Consider the following 25,027-nt stretch of genomic DNA (forward strand, 5'->3'; position numbering starts at 1 on the left):
GTACTCAATTTCTTAAAATTCTTCTTAAAAATATAGAAAATAAAATTTTTGACACGAACAAATTCATTAATATAAATTGCAATAAATAAAAATAATATTGTGTAATATATATAATGATGTTATATATATTGTAAGGTAATAAAGATATCGTTTTTCCAAAATATTTAATGCACTAATTTACTAAATTATATTATATTTTTTATACACACATTTACATACATTTGATATAAAACGTAATCTAACTTATTTCAAAGTATATTTACACTCCGTGGACTACCATCCGTGGACTAAGTTCGGGGTGCGCACGATTGGACACCGCACGATTGGACCTAACCACTCACAGCGGCCGATGCCTAGAGTTTTTCCGTTGATTTAGTTAGATAAGTCAAGATGATTGGTTGGTGTCCAATCGTGCTGTGTCCAAAAGAGTGTCACCCACTAAGTTCCATTGCCACAGAACTGCTCCTTCATCTAAAAAGTAATTTTTAAAATCTTCCCTTATAGCAGCTGCAAAACGGGAATGAGTATTACTGCTATCATTTCGTAATGATGCTATACCAGAATTTTGTATCATAGTTCTCCATTCACCAGGGATAAGTTGTCCATTATAATGAAATTCATCAGCAAAACCTTTACTACAATATCCAACTTTGTCCATACAATAATTATGCAAGATCACACAAGCTTTCACGATACTTTTACTGGTTTTCAAAGATGTATTAATTATTTTTGAAAAAATACGCCATCGTGCCACCATAATACCGAATGTATTTTCTACTACTCTTCGTGCTCGACTCAATCGATGATTAAAAATCCTTTGCTCATTAGTCAATGTTTTCCCTGGATATGGTCTTAATGTAAAATTGTTTAGTTGAAAAGCTTCATCTGCAACCAACATGTAAGGCATTGCTTTTCCTTCTGTAATAATTGGAGTTGGAGCAGGTACGTATAATTGATTATGTTGCAATCTGTAATTTATTACAGAATTTTTGAAAATTCCTCCGTCACTATGCCGACCTTCTCCACCAATGTCTACCATTAAAAATTTGTATCGTGCCGATGCTACTGCCATTAAATTAATACTGTGATTCCCTTTATAGTTATAAAAAACTGAACCAGAATGTGGTAGAGCCTACAAAGAATGTTAATGAATATTGAATTGCATAACCACATTATTGAATACATAGTATGGATTACCTTAACATTTATATGTTTACCGTCTAAAGCACCAATACAGTGCGGAAAGTTCCAATAATCTTCAAATTCTTTCGCAACTTTTTTCCACCCACATTCAGATGATTGAAATAATTCGTTTTGAAGAATATCCCATAAGCTTTCGCATACCTCTGATATTATCATAGAAACAGTACTGTGTCCTATTCGATAAGCAAAGGCAATAGAAGACATACTGTCTCCAGTAGCCAAAAACCTATAATAAATGATACTAAATATAATAACGTAACATTAAATATATACAATTTTACATAGAATATCACAGATATGTGAGTAATACAAGAAATAAGAGAAAGTGACATTATTCTGTCAAAATAAATATTAGTGCTTAGTAACATTTTCATATCAAAATTATTAAATACATTTTTTAGTTTTATAAATTATATGCCAATATGGTGATTGGACTTAAAAAGTATAATTATAAAGTAATATGAAATAATAATTTATATGAAAATATTAACCTCTCTTAAGCTGGACCCCCCACCAGCGAAAATCGAGTTCGCACTAGGTCAAAAATTTAGTGCTTTTTAGGTGCTACTTTAGTACTCTAGTCCGAATTTTGATGCTCAAACCGTTTAGCAGTAATTAAAAAAAAAAATGGGGGGGTGCAGCTTAATGGCAAGCTGGACCCCCCCATAATAAAAAAAATATATACAGTGGTCACAAACACAAAACAAATACACTAGAATTTAGTGCTAATTTAGTGCTCAAAGAAACCCCTAAAAAAAAATTAAAAATTAATAATTGTTTAAAAAAACATCACTATAAACCCAGCGCAGCATTGCGATCTTGGAGAACAATACCTACAGACCACTAAATTTGTATGTTTTCGGTAGTAAAATAACATGGAAAACGAAAATAATCATAATACAACAGGATTCAAAGTTATTAATATAATAATAATTATTAATTCCTGTCCAATAGTGGAAAAAATTAATTATCAGATCGTCGAATTTGACGCTTGTAAAAATTATATACTAAAATGTTATTTAGACATCGAAGTATCAAAATATATCAATTTTAAATTAAGTGCTCACTGCAAATTGCTGAAAAATAAATTGTTTATGCGCGGAAAGCACGCGCCGCGCTCTAACTTTACTCTTCTGATCAACAGAGAATTTGGTGCTCGTAAAAATCTTATATCAAAATGTTTCTTAGACATCGTAGTATTATAATAAATTAATTGCGACTTTGGTGCTCGATGTCACTTGCTGAAAAATAAATTGTTTATGCGCGGATAGCACGCGCCGCGCACTAACTTTACCCTCCAGATCGTCAGAAAATTTGGTGCTCGTAAAAATCTTATATCAAAATGTTCCTTAGACATCGTAGTATTATAATAAATTAATTGCGACTTTGGTGCTCGATGCCAACTGCTGAAAAATAAATTGTTTATGCGCGGATAGCACGCGCCGCGCACTAACTTTACTCTCCAGATCGTCAGAAAATTTGGTGCTCGTAAAAATCTTATATCAAAATGTTCCTTAGACATCGTAGTATTATAATAAATTAATTGCGACTTTGGTGCTCGATGCCAACTGCTGAAAAATAAATTGTTTATGCGCGGATAGCACGCGCCGCGCACTAACTTTACTCTCCAGATCGTCAGAAAATTTGGTGCTCGTAAAACTCTTATATCAAAATGTTCCTTAGACATCGTAGTATTATAATAAATTAATTGCGACTTTGGTGCTCGATGTCACCTGCTGAAAAATAAATTGTTTATGCGCGGAGAGCACGCGCCACGCTCTAACTTTACTCTTCTGATCCACAGAGAATTTGGTGCTCGTAAAAATCTTATATTAAAATGTTTTTTTTTGTAACTTGCAGAATTTTTTTCTATATTTATTTAAAAAAATTAATGTTAAGATGACAAACGTACAATGTTATTAATTTATTTTTTTCTACGTAATTCTACATTTATTTATTCGATTTTTCTTCTTCATGTGTAACTGCATTGTGTGTGGAATGTCGTGCGTATTTGGACGTCACCGTCACGGTGTAGTGGAGAAACAATGTTACATTTACGTATTCTTCTATGGTTATAATGGCCGATTGTGTTATAAGAATGTGTAATAGTAATTGTGACCATGTATGTAACTATGTGTTAATGCGTTTTACGACTCTTCTTTTGTTACCTGAGCGGCTCCCCCTTAGTCCCCCTCACAGCGAAAGGTCTAACATTTGCCTTTTATGGCCAAATAACTTTCACTTTTTTTTCTACCGAGGTTCTGTACTGAGTTTTTTTATCCTTTCATTTTTCCTTCTCTTTCCTTAAAAATTTCGAATTTTGCCGTTTAGTTTATCAGTTTTTTCATGAAATTTCCTCGTTTAGTTGAACAGTCTTTTCGTGACCGTGGTTGAGAGAAGACTTTCTTTGCATTTGCTCGCTACTGTCGAGAGATCGTTCTCTTGCAGCGTTTTAGTTTTTTAGTTTTTATTTTTTTTTACATTATATTTCTTTTTGTTTTTTCGTACGTGACGCAATACATTTTTTATTTCAAATTTAGTGTTGTTGTATCTCGTACGGCTTTGTTAAATTTGATCAGTGTACCAAAGGATTAACGTTGGATTTTCATCATGCCTGCACGACCAAAAATTGGAAGACCATCTAAAATAGATAAGTGCAATGTAATCGATGTATTGATGAATTATAAAGACCGCTTGATAGTTGAAAATCAGAAAGTTATTTCAAAATTTGACGAAATTTGGATAACAATAGCAAGAGAATTAGAAAATCGTATGACGCCAATTTCTTTGTATACTTTTGTTTCGTGCAATAAATATGGTGTAAGGGATCAATTATCTGACCGTCTTTCTGTCTCTTCTCATCAGTCAGTCGATATCGAACATCCTGTTCAAGAGTTCACGAGCATTACTAGTATTTCAAGAAATGATTCGACAAGAAATGATTCTACGATAAATAATTCCGATATGTCTCTAAGTAACGTCGATGGTGTATTAACATTTACTGTCACCATGCCAAAAGCTGATTTTAATGCAATGATAATTTATAAAACATATAGAAGGAAAGAAAAAGGTCGACCTCTTTCAACGCGACAATATACAGTATTGCAACCTGGTACGTGGCAACTAGTATTTACAGAAAAAATTTGGGAATGTGCAAAAATATCATGTGGATTCAATTTTAAACGACATAAATTAATTAGCAATGGAGAATCAGGATACGCGTATGGCACGTGCAAATGTGGTTCACTGATAAAATGCATTATTAATAACACAAATGAACAAATAACAGTAATAAAATGTAAGTTTATTGAAGGAGAAAAAGAAAGGCGTTGTGGAAAACGATATTTAAGAAATCCTATTAGACAAGCTATTGTGAATGAATTAGAAGGGAAAAGTGTAATGAAATATCGAGTTGAAATGGCAGAAAAGTTAATGCACAGCCAAGATAATATTGAACCTCCTCATTTATTTGATGCAAATGTTTTACGTGTTGCCAAACATGAGATTAAAGAAAAACATTATTTTGATAAGAATCCAATAAAAGCTTTAGAAATTATGAAATTAGGTCCATTAAGGAATATTATTCATAATATCGGCTTGAATCCATTCTTTGTACATTATTGGTCTAATTATCAATTGGATGTATATAGAACATATACATTAGACCAGACATCTTGTATTTATATTGACGCAACGGGAAGTATTATTAAAAAAATGAAAAGGCCTGATAAATCAAAGACAGGACATATATTTTTATATAATTATGTCGTTAATTCCGATAAAAGTGGTCTTTTTCCGGTAACACAGATGTTATCCGAAAGTCACAATACAAATGCTATACATTATTGGCTGATTGAATGGATACGATCCGGTGCACCACGACCACGTGAAGTTGTATGTGATTTTTCACGTGCATTATTAACAGCAGCTATACGAAGTTTTACTAATTGTTCTACGCTTGACGAATATGCAGACGCTTGTAAAGAAGATAATTTACCAGCTTGCTACATACGTATCGATGTAGCACACTTTATAAAAAAATATTCATCCTTTTTAAAGGATTTACGACCACGTATAAAACAATTTTATTTACATATATTAGGACAATTAATTTTATGTCGAAATATTGAGAGTGCAGCTGAAGTATTAAAAGGGATTTTAATTATTACTCAAAGCGAAACAGAAGGTAACACAAGAGAAAATAAAAGAACAATATGTGAAGAATATAAAATAAAAATGAAAAATCTTTTTACACAATATTCAGAAAATATTGACTCTGATAATATTAAAAATTATAATGATGTAGAAGATGAAGAAGAAAACAAATTTAATAAGTGGAGTCATTGGGCACAAAATATAAATGATAGAGTCAAAGTTTTACTGGCTGATAATGAGGGAGACAGAGAAAATGCTCATTATTTACTGAAATTAGCTGATTATGTTATGAAAGATGTTAAATTGTTACCTTTATGGTCTTGCGTTTGTCGAGATAACTTTGGATATGGTAGAATACCTGCCAGCAGTGCTTCCGTAGAAAGTGATTTTAATATAATAAAAAATATTATGTTAAACGCAGAAAGAACACCTATGCGTGCAGATGAATTTGTGACAAAGCATGTGAATTACATGAGCGGTCGTTTAAAAATAGCACACGTAAATACTCAAAATACTCAAGATCTTCATTTAACAGAAAAAATTGCAGAAGAAAATAATTGTTCAATACAAAATCATAATGAAATTGTTAGTGAAAATAATTTGAGAAATAAGAAAAAATGTCCAGCTTGTGAAAACGGGCACGAACCGACTGGTGGACACACATGTTATGTGTGCAAAAAGTTTGTACATGCTCTGGATGGATGCTCTATACCAGTTGGAGAAGAAGGATACGGACAGCAACGAATATGCATAGACTGCCACAATATAAATAATGTTCAAGATATAATTGCAACGAAAGAAGTTGAAGATTGGCGAGGATTGGCTACAGTAGACAAACAATCTAAAGGAAGATACTTGCAAAAGGATAGTATACAAAATGAATTTTTATTAGATACTAATATACATAAGATACCAATAATAAAAAATGGGAATAATATGTCTTTAAAACCCGTTAAAATTGAAAAAAATAATTATTCATTAACAAATACCTGTGCATTTGATAGCATTTTACAATTATTTATTGCTGCTTATTTTGATACAGAGACTATCAAACTTTTTGTACATAATGTATCAGATTTTCAATTTTGTGAATTAATTAAAGAAATGGTATCTTATGGCATAAAAAAATCATCGTATAGACTTCGTGCGATGATTTTAAAAGATTTATTTACAAGCAAAGAATTGCCAAATAATTGTATTCTTATTAATTGTGAAGTATCGATTGGCTTTTTGTGCAGAAATTTATTTCAGAAATACCCATCATTTAGGGAAATATCCAAATGTGAAAAAGGATGCCCTGAGAGATTCAAAACGTTGCCATTAGTGCAAGTCCAACTGGAAACATTATTAGAAAATAATATGAATAAAATCGAAAAGGACGTTATAATTCAAGGATTTCGTTCTTGTATTCAATCGAATTGTGATGGATTGGAGAGTACGATAATTTCTAACATAGGTACGTATATTGTGATTATCTTAGTAATAAGTAATACATTACAAATTTTTCAAATTATTCAATAATATTCCAAAAGACATGACAATCAAGATATTTATTTTATTATTTGGAATTTATCGCTGCTTATTAAAAATGTAAAAATTATTGTATGTATATGGCTCAAAGTTTCAATTTGCAATGCAATTTTTTATCAAATAATAGATTTAAAATAAGTGATTTTTAAATTAATGAAATTATAAACAAGTAAAAATTACCACTCATTACATTTTAAACTTACAGTTAATAATAAAAATTTTATTTGTTTGTCAGTCTTAAGTTTTCATAAAGTCTTTATCAAAAAGCATGTAAAACGTTTAGTGATCTTTTTAATTATATTTTATATTATTGATTTTACATTATGTAAAAATATTAAGTAAAATTGATTTTGTTTAATTTTCAGGACAATATATCTTAATAGAAACTTATTCCACTTCTGGTGATGGAGAACAGTATGCTGTTCAATTGAAACATTACCAAAAAAAATTAAATTTTCTTTCATGATGGACGAATATAAACTCGCTGGATTAATTAATTTTAAATCACCTGCAAAACAAACTAGACATTCAATGGACATTCAAGATATTGGTCACTACACTGCCATTAGTTACCGACGTGGTAAATGGATAAAATATGACGATTGTAAAGATGCAGAACAAATTTTAAATGATAATTATATTTCTAGTCCACATATGATTTTATATATTGCACAGTAATTTCATAAAAAGAACATTAATATTTTCAAGAATTTATTTACAATTAAAAAAATTTTTTTCTTTTTTTAAAAAGTCATATATAGTATAATAACTTCGAAAATTATGTATTATATTGGAATTTTTAAGAATTATATATTATGTTAAAATGCGTTCGCGCAATGATCATATGAGAGCGTGAACGATTGATCATATAGCAAGTATACAGCAATATATATTGTATATATTTGTAATACAATAAAAACATTAATATTTACAAGAATTTTTTACAATTAAAAAAATTTTTTTCTTTTTTTAAAAAGTCATATATAGTATAATAACTTTGAAAATTATGTATTATATTAGAATTTTTAAGAAGTATGTATTATGTTAAAATGCGTTCGCGCAATGATCATATGAGAGCGTGAACGATTGATTATATAGCAAGTATACAGCAATATATATTGTATATATTTGTAATACAATAAAAACATGCGTTCGCGGAATGATCTTGTGAATTTGTGAACTGCATTAGTTATTACCTTATTTCTGTTTTTATCATTTTTTATAAATTAGCGTTCGCGTAATACTCACAAGTGAAATTCATGTCGTGATCTGCAATTGTTACTACTATGTCATAATTGTATAGAGAAGAGAGAACTGTAGTAACATTTATAATTAAAAGGGTTCTAGATAAGAGTGCTGAATCACTCAGTAATATACAAAATGATCAGCAATCTTCTACAGATGCTTAATATATATAAGCGTTCGCGCGATGACTGTATAATAGCGTGAACTGCCATTTACTTGCTTATTTTGTACAGATTTGTATCTGTATATATTTTATATATACACACACACACACACACACACACACACAAAATTTTGTATATAACAGTAAAATAAAGTACAAATAAATAAGTATATCTGTTTATGAACATTTTGTGTGTGTGTGTGTGTATATATAAAATATATATATGCTGTTGCTGTCCGTATCCTTCTTCTCCAACTGGTATAGAGCATCCATCCAGAGCATGTACAAACTTTTTGCACACATAACATGTGTGTCCACCAGTCGGTTCGTGCCCGTTTTCACAAGCTGGACATTTTTTCTTATTTCTCAAATTATTTTCACTAACAATTTCATTATGATTTTGTATTGAACAATTATTTTCTTCTGCAATTTTTTCTGTTAAATGAAGATCTTGAGTATTTTGAGTATTTACGTGTGCTATTTTTAAACGACCGCTCATGTAATTCACATGCTTTGTCACAAATTCATCTGCACGCATAGGTGTTCTTTCTGCGTTTAACATAATATTTTTTATTATATTAAAATCACTTTCTACGGAAGCACTGCTGGCAGGTATTCTACCATATCCAAAGTTATCTCGACAAACGCAAGACCATAAAGGTAACAATTTAACATCTTTCATAACATAATCAGCTAATTTCAGTAAATAATGAGCATTTTCTCTGTCTCCCTCATTATCAGCCAGTAAAACTTTGACTCTATCATTTATATTTTGTGCCCAATGACTCCACTTATTAAATTTGTTTTCTTCTTCATCTTCTACATCATTATAATTTTTAATATTATCAGAGTCAATATTTTCTGAATATTGTGTAAAAAGATTTTTCATTTTTATTTTATATTCTTCACATATTGTTCTTTTATTTTCTCTTGTGTTACCTTCTGTTTCGCTTTGAGTAATAATTAAAATCCCTTTTAATACTTCAGCTGCACTCTCAATATTTCGACATAAAATTAATTGTCCTAATATATGTAAATAAAATTGTTTTATACGTGGTCGTAAATCCTTTAAAAAGGATGAATATTTTTTTATAAAGTGTGCTACATCGATACGTATGTAGCAAGCTGGTAAATTATCTTCTTTACAAGCGTCTGCATATTCGTCAAGCGTAGAACAATTAGTAAAACTTCGTATAGCTGCTGTTAATAATGCACGTGAAAAATCACATACAACTTCACGTGGTCGTGGTGCACCGGATCGTATCCATTCAATCAGCCAATAATGTATAGCATTTGTATTGTGACTTTCGGATAACATCTGTGTTACCGGAAAAAGACCACTTTTATCGGAATTAACGACATAATTATATAAAAATATATGTCCTGTCTTTGATTTATCAGGCCTTTTCATTTTTTTAATAATACTTCCCGTTGCGTCAATATAAATACAAGATGTCTGGTCTAATGTATATGTTCTATATACATCCAATTGATAATTAGACCAATAATGTACAAAGAATGGATTCAAGCCGATATTATGAATAATATTCCTTAATGGACCTAATTTCATAATTTCTAAAGCTTTTATTGGATTCTTATCAAAATAATGTTTTTCTTTAATCTCATGTTTGGCAACACGTAAAACATTTGCATCAAATAAATGAGGAGGTTCAATATTATCTTGGCTGTGCATTAACTTTTCTGCCATTTCAACTCGATATTTCATTACACTTTTCCCTTCTAATTCATTCACAATAGCTTGTCTAATAGGATTTCTTAAATATCGTTTTCCACAACGCCTTTCTTTTTCTCCTTCAATAAACTTACATTTTATTACTGTTATTTGTTCATTTGTGTTATTAATAATGCATTTTATCAGTGAACCACATTTGCACGTGCCATACGCGTATCCTGATTCTCCATTGCTAATTAATTTATGTCGTTTAAAATTGAATCCACATGATATTTTTGCACATTCCCAAATTTTTTCTGTAAATACTAGTTGCCACGTACCAGGTTGCAATACTGTATATTGTCGCGTTGAAAGAGGTCGACCTTTTTCTTTCCTTCTATATGTTTTATAAATTATCATTGCATTAAAATCAGCTTTTGGCATGGTGACAGTAAATGTTAATACACCATCGACGTTACTTAGAGACATATCGGAATTATTTATCGTAGAATCATTTCTTGTCGAATCATTTCTTGAAATACTAGTAATGCTCGTGAACTCTTGAACAGGATGTTCGATATCGACTGACTGATGAGAAGAGACAGAAAGACGGTCAGATAATTGATCCCTTACGCCATATTTATTGCACGAAACAAAAGTATACAAAGAAATTGGCGTCATACGATTTTCTAATTCTCTTGCTATTGTTATCCAAATTTCGTCAAATTTTGAAATAACTTTCTGATTTTCAACTATCAAGCGGTCTTTATAATTCATCAATACATCGATTACATTGCACTTATCTATTTTAGATGGTCTTCCAATTTTTGGTCGTGCAGGCATGATGAAAATCCAACGTTAATCCTTTGGCACACTGATCAAATTTAACAAAGCCGTACGAGATACTACAACACTAAATTTGAAATAAAAAATGTATTGCGTCACGTACGAAAAAACAAAAAGAAATATAATGTAAAAAAAAAAATAAAAACTAAAAAACTAAAACGCTGCAAGAGAACGATCTCTCGACAGTAGCGAGCAAATGCAAAGAAAGTCTTCTCTCAACCACGGTCACGAAAAGACTGTTCAACTAAACGAGGAAATTTCATGAAAAAACTGATAAACTAAACGGCAAAATTCGAAATTTTTAAGGAAAGAGAAGGAAAAATGAAAGGATAAAAAAACTCAGTACAGAACCTCGGTAGAAAAAAAAGTGAAAGTTATTTGGCCATAAAAGGCAAATGTTAGACCTTTCGCTGTGAGGGGGACTAAGGGGGAGCCGCTCAGGTAACAAAAGAAGAGTCGTAAAACGCATTAACACATAGTTACATACATGGTCACAATTACTATTACACATTCTTATAACACAATCGGCCATTATAACCATAGAAGAATACGTAAATGTAACATTGTTTCTCCACTACACCGTGACAGTGACGTCCAAATACGCACGACATTCCACACACAATGCAGTTACACATGAAGAAGAAAAATCGAATAAATAAACGTAGAATTACGTAGAAAAAAATAAATTAATAACATTGTACGTTTGTCATCTTAACATTAATTTTTTTAAATAAATATAGAAAAAAATTCTGCAAGTTACAAAAAAAAAACATTTTAATATAAGATTTTTACGAGCACCAAATTCTCTGTGGATCAGAAGAATAAAGTTAGAGCGTGGCGCGTGCTCTCCGCGCATAAACAATTTATTTTTCAGCAGTTGGCATCGAGCACCAAAGTCGCAATTAATTTATTATAATACTACGATGTCTAAGGAACATTTTGATATAAGATTTTTACGAGCACCAAATTTTCTGACGATCTGGAGAGTAAAGTTAGTGCGCGGCGCGTGCTATCCGCGCATAAACAATTTATTTCTCAGCAGTTGGCATCAAGCACCAAAGTCGCAATTAATTTATTATAATACTACGATGTCTAAGGAACATTTTGATATAAGAGTTTTACGAGCACCAAATTTTCTGTGGATCAGAAGAGTAAAGTTAGAGCGCGGCGCGTGCTTTCCGCGCATAAACAATTTATTTTTCAGCAATTTGCAGTGAGCACTTAATTTAAAATTGATATATTTTGATACTTCGATGTCTAAATAACATTTTAGTATATAATTTTTACAAGCGTCAAATTCGACGATCTGATAATTAATTTTTTCCACTATTGGACAGGAATTAATAATTATTATTATATTAATAACTTTGAATCCTGTTGTATTATGATTATTTTCGTTTTCCATGTTATTTTACTACCGAAAACATACAAATTTAGTGGTCTGTAGGTATTGTTCTCCAAGATCGCAATGCTGCGCTGGGTTTTTAATGATGTTTTTTTAAACAATTATTAATTTTTAATTTTTTTTTAGGGGTTTCTTTGAGCACTAAATTAGCACTAAATTCTAGTGTACTTGTTTTGTGTTTGTGACCACTGTATATATTTTTTTTATTATGGGGTGGGTCCAGCTTGCCATTAAGCTGCACCCCCCCATTTTTTTTTTTTCATTACTGCTAAACGGTTTGAGCACCAAAATTCGGACAAGAGTACTAAAGTAGCACCTAAAAAGCACTAAATTTTTGACCTAGTGCGAACTCGATTTTCGCTGGTGGGGGGTCCAGCTTAATAAAGGTAAATATTAAGCACCCAGAGATTTGCTTTGACCGAGAAATCACATTTTCTTTATTATCACTTGTTAATATATATTACCCATAGTATATTAAACATAGTAGCATATATATTAAACATAATAACATATTAAAGCATACCTCAATGTCAAATATAACCTGCTACGTGCCGGTATAGGTTCTCGATAATGTGTTGATATCTTTTCTATTTTGGGTCCCACTATACGTAATAAATTATCAAAACTTTCAATAGTAAGACGAGTATACTGGAAATGAACCTCTGTATCATAAAGTCTCATTTCTTCAATAAGATGATTGCCATCACTTTGTTCATTACGTTTTTGACTGATAGGTCGAACCCACCATCGACGTTTTCGTTCATTTATATTAATTCTTTTTAATCTAATCCACCAAATAACTATAAATAACTTCATATTCGTATCAATTTCTTTATCTTTCTTTTGTAAAAGATATAATAAAAGTAAAAATCGTTTTCGCTGTTTACTATTCATCATTAGTATTCTAAAAAATAATATAGAATTTATAAAAATAAAAGTAATAAGCTCGTATTATGAAAAGCAAATATAAGATAAAATGTAAAAACAATAACGAATAAAAAAAATGTAAAGCCATTAGATTTTTAAATATTTTTATTAGATTTTGTATGACTTAATTTAAAAAAATTTGATATTTACATTACCTTATTTTACTCGTTATTGACAATATTTGTTTTATATTACTTTATAATACTTGTAAAATTACAATAACTCACTTGCTGGTCGCGTAAAAACATATATTGCACATCATCGCATCTGTGTGAATAGAGAGAAAATTCTAATCTCGCGATTCGTCGCGTATCGCGCATCGCGTGTCGCGTCGTCGCGCTAGTCTGCAGGAGCCATAAGACTTACTGTTGGGTTAAATTTGTGAAGGTGCGAACAATTTGGTGCTTGGCGGAGCGGATTCAGCTTACAACGGCGGACGGCTGGTCGACGGTTGGCACTCAGAGTGTTCGGAAGTTGCAAAGAACTTGTTGACTTGATAGGTTTTTGACAATAATTCAGCACGATTAATTAATTATAAGAGGATCTTTATTACTACTGAACAATATAAACGTGCATAGGCACGAGATAAGAAAAAATACAGAAGTGCATGCGCAGCAGTATATCTTTACAAGAACATAAACTATACATAAGGTAGAAGGCTAACTCACAAAAAAAATTAGGTGTAATATCCCTAGATTACTGGTGTCTGATTATATTAAGAACATTCCGCTCTAACACTTCCCCTTAATCAAACATCAGTGTATGACTCTTAATCCTAACTGTTTCACATACAAACTATGCTTATTATTTGACAATGGTTTTGTTAGTATATCTGCGAACATATCTTCTGTCGGACTATACTTAATGTCTATTATACCTCTGTTTAATGTATCGCGTATAAAATGGTACTTAATATCAATGTGTTTTGTACGATTATGATGCTGACTATTTTTTACAATTTTTTGCGCACTTTGATTGCCATTAAATATAACTATCGCTTCAGTTTCATTACCTATTTCCCTTAACAAATTGCGCATAAATATTGCTTCTTTCGCTGCATCGCACATACTTAAGTACTCCGCCTCTGTACTTGAGAGAGCTATTGTCTTTTGCTTTTTCGATTCCCAAGTTACAGCACTATTCCCGAATTTCATAACTAAACCTGTATATGATTTCCTATCTGTGATATCTCCTCCCCAGTCAGCGTCTGCAAATCCTTCAACATCTACTTCATTCTTTTTATATGTGAGTTCATAATTAATAGTTCCAATAAGATATCTAAGTACTCTTTTTGCTGCAACCCAGTGAGACTCATTGTAACAAGTGTTAAACTGACTTAAAAGACTAGCCGCATACGCTATATCCGGTCTTGTACAAACCGCTAAATATATTAATCCTCCGATCAATTGCTGATAGGGATACTTTGATTCACTTTCACTACTTTTTTCAAGTTTAATATTTGGCACCATCGGTGTCGAGATTGGTTTAGCATCTGACATGCCAAATTTAGCAAGTAAGTTTTTTATGTACTGAGTTTGATTTAAACTTATTGTACCATTTACCCTATCACGTGTTACTTTCATGCCTAAACAATTTTGTACTGAACCAAGTGACTTTATGTTATATTTTCCTTGCAGCATATTAATCAGATTCTCTTTCTCAGTTTTATTATTACTAAATACAAACAGATCATCAACATAGATCGCAACTATAACTAAAGTCTTTTTATCCTTTTTAATATAAACGCACGGTTCGCATTTTGATTGAGTGTATCCTATATTTATTAGCGTATCGTGTAATGTCTGGTTCCAAGCTCTACCGGACTGTTTTAGGCCGTATATACTCTTTTTAAGCAAACAAACTTTAGCTTTATCTTTATCATAACCAGGTGGCTGTTCCATATATATTTGTTCACTAAGATTGCTATTTAAAAAGGCTGTTGAAACATCTAAATGATCAATATCCATATCTTTCTGATTACCAATAGCAAACAATAATCTTAATGTAGAATATCTTACAACCGGAGCAAATGTTTCGTTAAAATCTATTCCGTATGTTTGACTAAACCCACGTGCAACTAAACGCGCTTTGAATCTTTCAATATTACCGGATGTGTCTTGCTTTATCTTATAAACCCATTTACATTTTATGACATTGCAATTTTTAGGACGATCAACTAATTTCCAAACTCCCTTATCAATTAGTGACTTATATTCCGTTTTCATCGCTTCGGTCCATTTATTTTTATCCGCGCAAGACATCGCTTCCTCGAAAGATTGTGGCTCATTATAACGTACATTACCGTTTAAGTTCATTGCTGACATTACGTAATCATTTGTCCATGTTGGCTTACGTATTTGACGCTTTGGCTTGCTCGCAACCTCTTTGTTATCTTCCTCAGTGGTGACTTCGTCTTCTTCCTCAATGTTGATCATAGTGTCTGACATATTGTCAAAGCTTTCATATTCACTGGAACTACCTTCCCCTGAATCTGATTCTTCGTTGACGTCTTGATCCCTTGCATGATATTCTTCAGAGAAGTTTTCGTTCACTGTGTATTGTTGCAAGATTGCATCTGCTGCTTGTTTTTCACCTAAACTTGATGACTTATCTCTTTTTGCACCATCTTCAATGAATATAACATCTCGAGCTTTAATTACTCTATTACCTTGTTCTGGGTCTGCGAGTCTGTATCCTTTGGTGTGTTCGCAATAACCCACCATTATGTATTCCTTGGATTTGGCGTCGAGTTTCTTCCTCTGTTCCTTTGGTGTGTGCACATATGCTCTACATCCGAAGACTCTTAAATTGTTGATGTCAACCTGTGATTCTGTCCAAATTTCTTCAGGTATTGTACCTTCAAGGGCAACCGTTGGGCTTCGATTTTTTATATAAGTTGCTGCCATTACGGCTTCTCCCCAATATTTTTTGCTCAATCCGGAATCTTCTAACATACACCTTGTTTTTTCTATTATAGTACGATTTAATCACTCTGATACTCCGTTTTGTTCGGGCGTAAAAGGCACAGTAGTTTCATGAATAATACCATGCTCCTTAAGAAAATTTTTAAAGTATTTATTACAGTACTCTAATCCGTTGTCCGTCCTTATCCTTTTAATCTTTAAATCAGTTTGATTTTCTACGAGTGTTTTAAATTCAACGAATTTATCTAACACTTGTTTCTTTGAATTAATTAGATAACTGAATGTTTTACGAGAAAAGTCATCTATGAATGTAAGAAGATAACGAGCTCCACTCCAAGTGGAGTTGTTTCACTCATAGGACCACAAAGATCTGAGTATATTAATTCTAGCTTCTCCTTCGCTCTTCTTGCCTTTCCTTTTGGAAATGAATTTCTTTTCTGCTTGCCTTGAATACATGCAACGCAGTCCTTGAAACCTGCTCCTTCCGAGAAGTTTATCCCTGTAACAATTCCTTTAAGTATTTGCATACCTTTTTGACTTAAATGCCCTAGTCTTCTGTGCCATATGTCTTCTGACACCATTGCTACCATAGCCACGGATTTTCCAGACGTTTTCCTTGTAGTATTCTCTTTTTGATCTAATCTGTATACTCCATCCATATTAGTTGCTGACACCTTTGACTTTCCTTGAATTCTACATTCTGATTTGTTATATACATGACACTTCTGATCGTCAAAAACAACTATTAGATCTTTCTCAGCCATCTTGCTTACAGACAATAGATTTGTAGCAATTTCTGGTACGTACATGACATCTGAAATAATTTTTTCTTGATTATTTTTTAAATTTACTTTTATCTCACCTGTTCCTTTGCTATGTAGCTTTTGGTTATTTGCAATGAAGATTTCCTTTGTATCATTATTTGAATATTTGGAGAACCAGTCACTTCGCATGCTCATATGCGTTGTACATCCAGAATCGATGAACCAACTGTCTTTATCGAAGCTTCCAACTGCGAGACTCGTTGCTAGCAATAACTTGTCATCAGTCTTCTTTTTTAATGAAGTCTTCGAATCTTCTTTCTTCTCTTCTTTCTTCTCTCTTGGCTTCCATTCCTTTGACTTCCATTCCCTTTTTATCTGAGGACACTTGAATTTAATGTGACCTTCCTTACCACATTTGTAGCAAACTATTTCCTTTTTCTGAGTTGTACTCTTATTTATATTTTTCGTGGCAAACGCGACTTCACTTGCATTATTTGCATCTGTATTCCCTCTTCGATAATCTTCTGAGAGTAGTCTTGTTTTTACCATATCACTAGAAAGTCTTTCATGTGTCGCTTCTAATCCCATTACTAATGAATCAAACTCGGATGGTAAACCGCCTAACATTAGCACTGCTACTTCTTCGTCACTTATTCTATGTCCAATATCTGTTAGTTGTTGCACCAATGAGACAAGACCACTGATATATTCGTCCATAGATTTAAAATCTTCATATTTGGTTCGAAGTAATCTACGTAGAAGACTCAATCTCCGACATAATCCTTTGTCTTCGAATGTTGCTTGTAGATTCTGCCATGCCTCCTTGGATTTTTCAGCTGCTCTTACATGGGCATAACACGATGGATTCACATTTAAGCAAATTTTTGCAAGCGCCCTTTGATCACGATTCGTGTCTTCATCCGTTCCCAAAATGCAATTCCAGAGCCCATCCATAATAAGTGACATTTTCATTGTGAACTTCCAATTATTGTAATTACTGGATCCTTCTAATTTCCCATCGTATATCCGCCGCTGCCAACAATAATCTGAGGCGTATTACCTGAGTCAGTTGCCATGATTTGACACTGAGAATTCTTGTCTCCCAAAGAAAACTTTATGAATTTTTATGCACCACGCAGCCGGCTAACCTCGAAATGTTTTACGCATCAAAAAACTGCAAACTTGTGCTTTGCACATATAAATTTATACGTACACGCAGTCGAATGATAGCCTGGGCCCATAACCTGATAGGTTTTTGACAATAATTCAGCACGATTAATTAATTATAAGAGGATCTTTATTACTACTGAACAATATAAACGTGCATAGGCATGAGATAAGAAAAAATACAGAAGTGCATGCGCAGCAGTATATCTTTACAAGAACATAAACTATACATAAGGTAGAAGGCTAACTCACAAAAAAGGTTAGGTGTAATATCCCAGATTACTGGTGTCTGATTATATTAAGAACATTCGGCTCTAACATGACTAATTCTCACAATGCCGCGTCAAATTTAAGTACGATAAATACGAATCCGAACGTCACAAACTCGGACATATAATGTCACGGAGTGTGCGACGGATCGAACTGGAGTGAATCGCGAACAATGAATGACGAAAAAAAATGAGCGATTGAGCAGAATGAAAAAAGGTGCGGTAAGTGCTCGTAAGTGACTGTAAATGACTGTAAGTAAGTGCTCGAGAGCTCCAGAGCTCCTTCCTTTTATACCTGATTCTGCCTATGGTTCCTATGGGATTTTAATCCGCAGGTGTACTGTCTCTTATTATTGCCCACGCCCTACCTATTAATTGCGCGACAAGTGTTTCGTGTCAATGGGGTCAATCATCGGCGTTTCAACGCTTGCTTCCGCCAAAATCGGCACGTGTTAAAATTAGACCAGCCGTATTGCCTCGACCGGACAATTTTAGCGTATCTGCGCGGTTAAGATAGACCATCTTTTCACAATTTTCGGTTGCTTGGCTGCATCGATTTCGAAAGAAAAGAATTGTTACTCCGCAGGACGTAACAATATCTTTTATATTCTTTTTATTTGGAATATTTTTAGTCTTTTTTTTGATAAATGTAATGCTTTTATAAAATGCATTAATTCTTCAAAAAATACGACAGCCTATGAGTTATTTGATATAATTTAGACAGATTGTAACTGTCATCATTGCACAACTTACAATGTTTTTCTATATGGGCATATTTTTGAAAATTATTTCGAATAACTTGCAACTGTTGTTTCCTAAACAATTAACTTTGTTTTATTATTACGCAATCATAAGAAAAACAAGATCTAAGAATATTAAAAATAAAGAAATATAAAAAACATGTCAATAAAAGGTAAAAAAGTTTTACCTTTTATTGTGGAAATATTAAAAATCAATTTCAATTTACGAAATATTAAAAAATGAAAACATTTTAAAATAAAAAACAAAGATAAAACATATTAATTAAAACAGGAGCAAGTTGGATTTGTTTATATGCTGCATAACTGTAATGAAATTTGTGATTCTTTGATTAATTTTAGTTTTTGTAACGTAAACTTTTAATTCAGATGAATCTCTCGGTTGTCTAAATAAAATTTTTTGCAAGTTGTAAACTGCGTTTCTTAATTTATTTTTTTCATATTCCATACGTCGAGTTTAAAAAAATCGTGTAGATTTATTCCTATTGTTGGAAAATAATATTTTAAACATATGTAAAATCGTATATTTGTGTAAAATACAAATGGTTCTTTTGAGTGAGGCCCAGTTGCGCACAAACGCGATCGGACACCACCAATCACGTGACTTAATCTAACTCAACCAACGGAAATATTTTAAGCATCGGCCGCTATGATTGGTGGTGTTCAATCGTGTATATGCGCAACTTGGACACTCCCGTTCTTTTTAATTGAAGAAATTAATTTGAGCTAAAATAAGTGACAGATTTCTTTATATTTTGATATAACAAACGACTGTAAGAAATGTAACAAAAATCGACATCAGACGTTATTCGGGGTTTACTTTTCAGAATATTGTTCTACGTTAAATATTTATTAATAAAAATTGAAATTTTATTTACACTATTTTTCAAACAAATTTTGTAACCGAGTAAATTTCTTTTACGCTATTCAAAAGTAAAACGGCGAACGACAAAATACCGCGATACCTCGCTCGCACAGAGCGTGAGGACACCGACCTACAATCTGATCGTATCATATTTTCTTTCTCGATCGTGCGTCTAGCGAGAAGAATACATGATCATAGCTTGCATAATTAGTAAACTATTCTTTAGGCTTAGTGATATTATTTAAACTACTTATTTATTAATACTATTTAATTATCGTACACAACTGTGCAATATTTAAAAAAATAGAACACTTAGTGAGTAAAGCATCTTATTATTTATACATTTATCTTTATTTTCAAATAAACTTACAGAATTAGATAATTTTTTTATTTATTTAATACGTAATGAATAAAATTAATATTTATTTTATTAACTTTTCATATTTTAAGCAATAACAATACGGAAAGGAAGATTGAGACCCGATATTTATAATTGATTTTTATATTTAAAACTGTCTTGGGATGTTTATGTTTAAAACTGTTTTAAAATGTGGTAAACTAATTATAACACAACCGCATTAGCATCTTAAAATATTAATCACAAATACTAGCTACACAATAGGAACAAGTGAATGAGGAGCGCGTCGTTCCTGAGTGTCGCATATCTAAAAACGCTTATTTGTTAACTTTAATCAGCTGTCCCGCAAAAACTATTTGTCCTTCGCAATTGTGCTAAAGGAAAAAGTTGTTTCTTTTAGCACAAAGTATCATGTACTCCGAGAGAGTAGACACTCTGTATATACCCTAGCAATTTGCTGCAAGACTGCTATAAATCTTACAACAGATCTTTTTGCCAGCAGAACGTTACAATCTGTTTCTTTATTCTGCTCAAGTCCTTTGAAAGATTTCGAAAGATTCTATAAAGCAGATTCTTGCAAGAAACTTGCACGTATCTGTTGCAAAAATTGCAGCATTCTGTTTGCAGACTGCAGTGAGGGAAAGAATCTGCTTTAATTAAGTTTCTACAACAAGTATCTATAAACAATTTATTTGAATGTGGGCTATTCCGTATGAAACGGATCAGTCAATTCTCAGAAATGTTTTCAATTTTGCACATTTATAGAACTCAGAGAGATGTAATTTTGTGCGAAAAGAATTTTTAATTGCAAAATTAATAAAGATCTAAACAAATAAAAGTTCGACTACCATTTTGTATAAAAATTCATAACCTTATTGCTGATAACAGTAACTCAATTTCTTTTTAATTTTCACTGAAAAATGTTTTAATTTACAAAAATGTATGAATATTGCAAAAAAGTTTTTTTCTTCGGTGTTTGTTTAACAATAAATTTTTTAAGAATATTTGAAACAGTCGGGGAAAGAATGGAAACATCTGGAAAAATTGTTTTTATGTGAATTTGTTCATTATGTTAAATTTATCTGAAAGTATACTATCTTGAGAATACACCCCTAAATTTTGGTTGAATTATCTCAAAAATTAAAAATTTTATGAATATTTTTGTAAAAAAGTCAAATTTCGCAGTTTTTTTTATTTGATATTTTTTCTCTATGTTAAATTATACTTAAAAAAAAATTACTGCGATATCATCAGTGTTACGCGGAATTTCACAATATTTCGTCGCCGTTATAATTTTTAATAGTATTAAAGAAATTAATTCTGATACAAAGATTTTGGAAAATAGTGTAGGATGTTAGAAATATTAGTTACAGAAAGAGAATGAGAATGAGAGTGAGAGAGAGAAAATGTGCGAAAGAGAAAGCGACAAAAGAAAGAAAGATGAAGAGATCGAAGAAATAAAGATAGAGTTGCGTGTATGAGATGCGAGGTTTGACAGATGAAATCGGAGTCGTTTTCCGGAGCGAGCCTCGGCGTTCGAAATCGAAGCGGTAATTGGCATCATTAGGTTAATAGGTGTTGTTCAAAATCGACGACGTCGCGGGTGAAATTAGCGATATTTGGGAGCAATTTTCGATAAACGTACGCATGTGTGTGTCCATCGGAAAAATATAAGAAGCTGTGACCGAGAGCCGGACAGTCAGACGATTCTAAGAATCCATAAAATTAACTAAGAGAATTTCGAGCGAATTTACATACATACATACAAACGTGTACGCGGATTTGCGCGTGAGCACCTCGCGTAAGAAATATCATTTATCATTGTCGGTATGTGTACATTACACGTATCTTGCTGACAGACTGTCAGCAAGGCCATATTGACAATAATGTTTTGCACATTTATCTTTTGCTACATATAATAACTACACACACATTCTGCTCTGCAGAAAACGCTACTAGAGTATTTTTATGTATGAGAAACTCGTAAATAAACATAAACTTACCACTATTACGTATCCATATATTTTGCCTAGCATCTGTCGGTAGTGGAAATCTATATATATACGTTTATCATGAGACACACGTCCATTTATACAATCTTTATACATGCACCTTTTATAAAAGTTTTCAGACGTGCATGTATTGTTCAAGTCACTTCGATTTTCCATTTTTTTCGATTTGCCGTTTATCTTCTTTCACTGATAATTAAACTTATTTACAAACCCACTTTTCTTAAATTGCTAATTAAATAAATCCAATGCGCGAAAGTTTATGATTATGTAAATAAATACAAATATTAACAATACAAATCTTGCAAATTTATTATATCTACGTGAACACGAAGTATGCTAAAAGATGCATCCGCGATTGCAACTGATTTGTTTTGTTTAAACGTCTTCAAAACAAATTGAAAGCTGTTGAAGCCGCGAATCCTGCCTCCCTCCCCACCGTCTATTGTCGGTTGCTAGTTCTCCCCACCAACGATTGTCATTTTTAATTTGTGTATTGCCACGCACGATTATTCTGTCGTTATTATTATTCTGTTACTTAAGCAGTGCAGTAAGTGCAGCATTCAAGTGCTTAAAAATGTAAGTAGAAACATTTTTTATTTTATAACATCCCGAACAACACGCATATTAAAACACGTATTTGTTTGGGATATGTAAATACATGCATTCATTCCGCTAAATTATGTATTAGAATCGACCTCTTCCCAAGTAGAACAACGAGTCATAATAGCGTCAATATGACATAAAAGTAAATCGTGATTGATCGACATTTTGCAATCACTTTGATATCATTTTGACGTCAGGATGACTCCCTGTTAGCTCAATAATCTGAATCTATCTTAACACAAATAATCCAGAAGTTCGAATGTATGTATCAAATGCATATATTGTCTTTGTAGTTTATTGGACGTTAAACAAATAATGCTGTATGCGTTGATTTGATACGTAAATTCGAACTTCTGGAATATTCGCGTTAAAGTAGGTCCAAATTATTAAGCCAAGAGATCGATTCTGTAATCTTACGGTGATTTGTAATCTTTCGTTGTGATTTTGATATTGTTGCGCAGGTTTTTAAAAAATGTCCAAATTAATTTATTGTATGTTATTGCTTAAAATTATAATATATAGGTCAGGACAGCAAAAAAAAGCGAAAAAGAAAGAAAAGGAGGAAATGGAGATTGACAGAAATGTTGAGGAAGGAATAGATGAAGAGGCATTACTGGGCGAGGAGGAGGAAGAAGAAGAAGAGGTGGAGAAGAAAGAGGAGAAAAAAAAGAAAGAAAGGACGAAGAGAGGAGGAAAAGATCTCGAGGAAAGAAACAAAATGTAAGATATATGCTACTAATTTTTTTAAATGAGTGTTGTATTTTATTTAATTATTTTTTTACAATTCATGTATTATAAAATTTTTTTTTTTTTCAGATATGGAAAACAAGGTAGGCGAGACCAAAGAGGCGGAATAAGCGCAAGAGGCGCAATAAGAGGCGCAAGAGGCGGAAGAAATGAAAGAGGAGGAAGAGACAATTGGAGAGGAAGAGGCAATTGGCGAGGAAGAGGCGGGTGGAAACGAAGATGGAAGGGAGGCTGGAGAAGAGAATGGAGAGGAGGATGGAGAGGAGGATCGAGAGAAGGATGGAGAAATGGATTTGGACGCGGATGGGTGGGAAAAAGGGGATCAACATTTGTTTTTAATATTCAAGGTTAAAATAATAAATTAATTAGTAAAACCTGAAATATATACAAAAAAGCTATTTCCCTGTATTATTTCATTATGATTAGCCTTATTGTGGACTGACAAAATACGTCACTTGGATGACAATAAAGGTAATAAATTTTTTTTTTCAAATCAATTTGCATAAAATAATTATAAAAATCACACGGTTTTTACCATTTGCCTTGAAAAAACAATTTTTAGAAAATTGCTGCGTATATTTTAATCATTATTTAACTTTAATTTTTCGAAAATATTTGAGTAAATTGCATTTTCTCACTCTTAGTTAATAAAGGTTAATACCGAGAAGAATTTGATTAAAATTCGTTAGTTTACCGACTAACGCTTCGATACCTCATATCGTATATTATTATATAATTTTTTATTAATTTTTTTTTAAGTTTTGATTAATCTTTACGTGATATTTCGTAAAAACTGTTGAAAGATTGTATTGAAATCAGATCAATAATCCTCACGCTTGTAAGTTAGAGAATAAAAATAATACTCAAGTATCCATATATTCCATTGATTTTGATTACATTATTATTATTATTATTTATTGTGCCATATTAAACGCGCGTATTATCATTTGTAAATCATGCATATGCACGCATATGTCATTGTAACAAAATAAAAAAAGAGTGGGCGCTTTCTGGTCTCTCTACGTCCCTGCCCAAAAATCGTCCGAAATCCTCTTTCTGAATTTTACGGCCTAAATGTAGCACGGAAAACGTGATGGGAGAGAGGGGAGTGAAGAGAAGGGTATCCATAGAGATAACATCGCCGCTCGCTCCATGTCTATCACCGCGATGCTTTCTCTCTCTAACTGAAGGCCTAAACAATTAAAAGACAATCACGTTGAAAGAGAAAAAAAGAAAGAGAGAGAGAGAGACAGTTGCGTTAAGATTTAAAAAAATTAAAAAAGCTAATTTTTTCAAAAGCATAATTTGAAGACATTTAAATAATAAAGAATTATGTAAAAATAAAAAGATGGTACATTTATTCGTGGAAAGACATTTATTTCTTCTTCATTATATGATGCGATGTTAATTACAA

At 32.1% G+C, this 25,027-nt stretch overlaps 2 protein-coding genes across 2 annotated transcripts; one reads left to right on the top strand and one right to left on the bottom strand.

Moving 5' to 3' along the window:
* Window positions 1-177: 177 nt before the first annotated feature.
* Window positions 178-13,638, bottom strand: LOC120356960 (protein ALP1-like). The gene is made up of 4 exons (XM_039445967.1): window positions 13,374-13,638; window positions 12,743-13,123; window positions 1,198-1,429; window positions 178-1,132 (listed from the first exon to the last, which is right to left on the bottom strand). The coding sequence occupies exons 1-4, from the start codon at window positions 13,406-13,408 to the stop codon at window positions 386-388; spliced, it is 1,395 nt and encodes a 464-aa protein (XP_039301901.1). The 5' UTR covers window positions 13,409-13,638; the 3' UTR covers window positions 178-385.
* An 8,912-nt stretch (window positions 13,639-22,550) lies between these two features.
* Window positions 22,551-24,011, top strand: LOC113005740 (nucleolin). Its single transcript, XM_026141612.2, has 3 exons — window positions 22,551-22,839; window positions 23,389-23,586; window positions 23,683-24,011. Coding segments are annotated over exons 1-3 (483 nt in total). The 5' UTR covers window positions 22,551-22,837; the 3' UTR covers window positions 23,966-24,011.
* Window positions 24,012-25,027: the final 1,016 nt, after the last annotated feature.

This window comes from Solenopsis invicta, chromosome 2 (assembly GCF_016802725.1).
Source record: "Solenopsis invicta isolate M01_SB chromosome 2, UNIL_Sinv_3.0, whole genome shotgun sequence".
Classification (NCBI taxonomy): domain Eukaryota; kingdom Metazoa; phylum Arthropoda; class Insecta; order Hymenoptera; family Formicidae; genus Solenopsis; species Solenopsis invicta.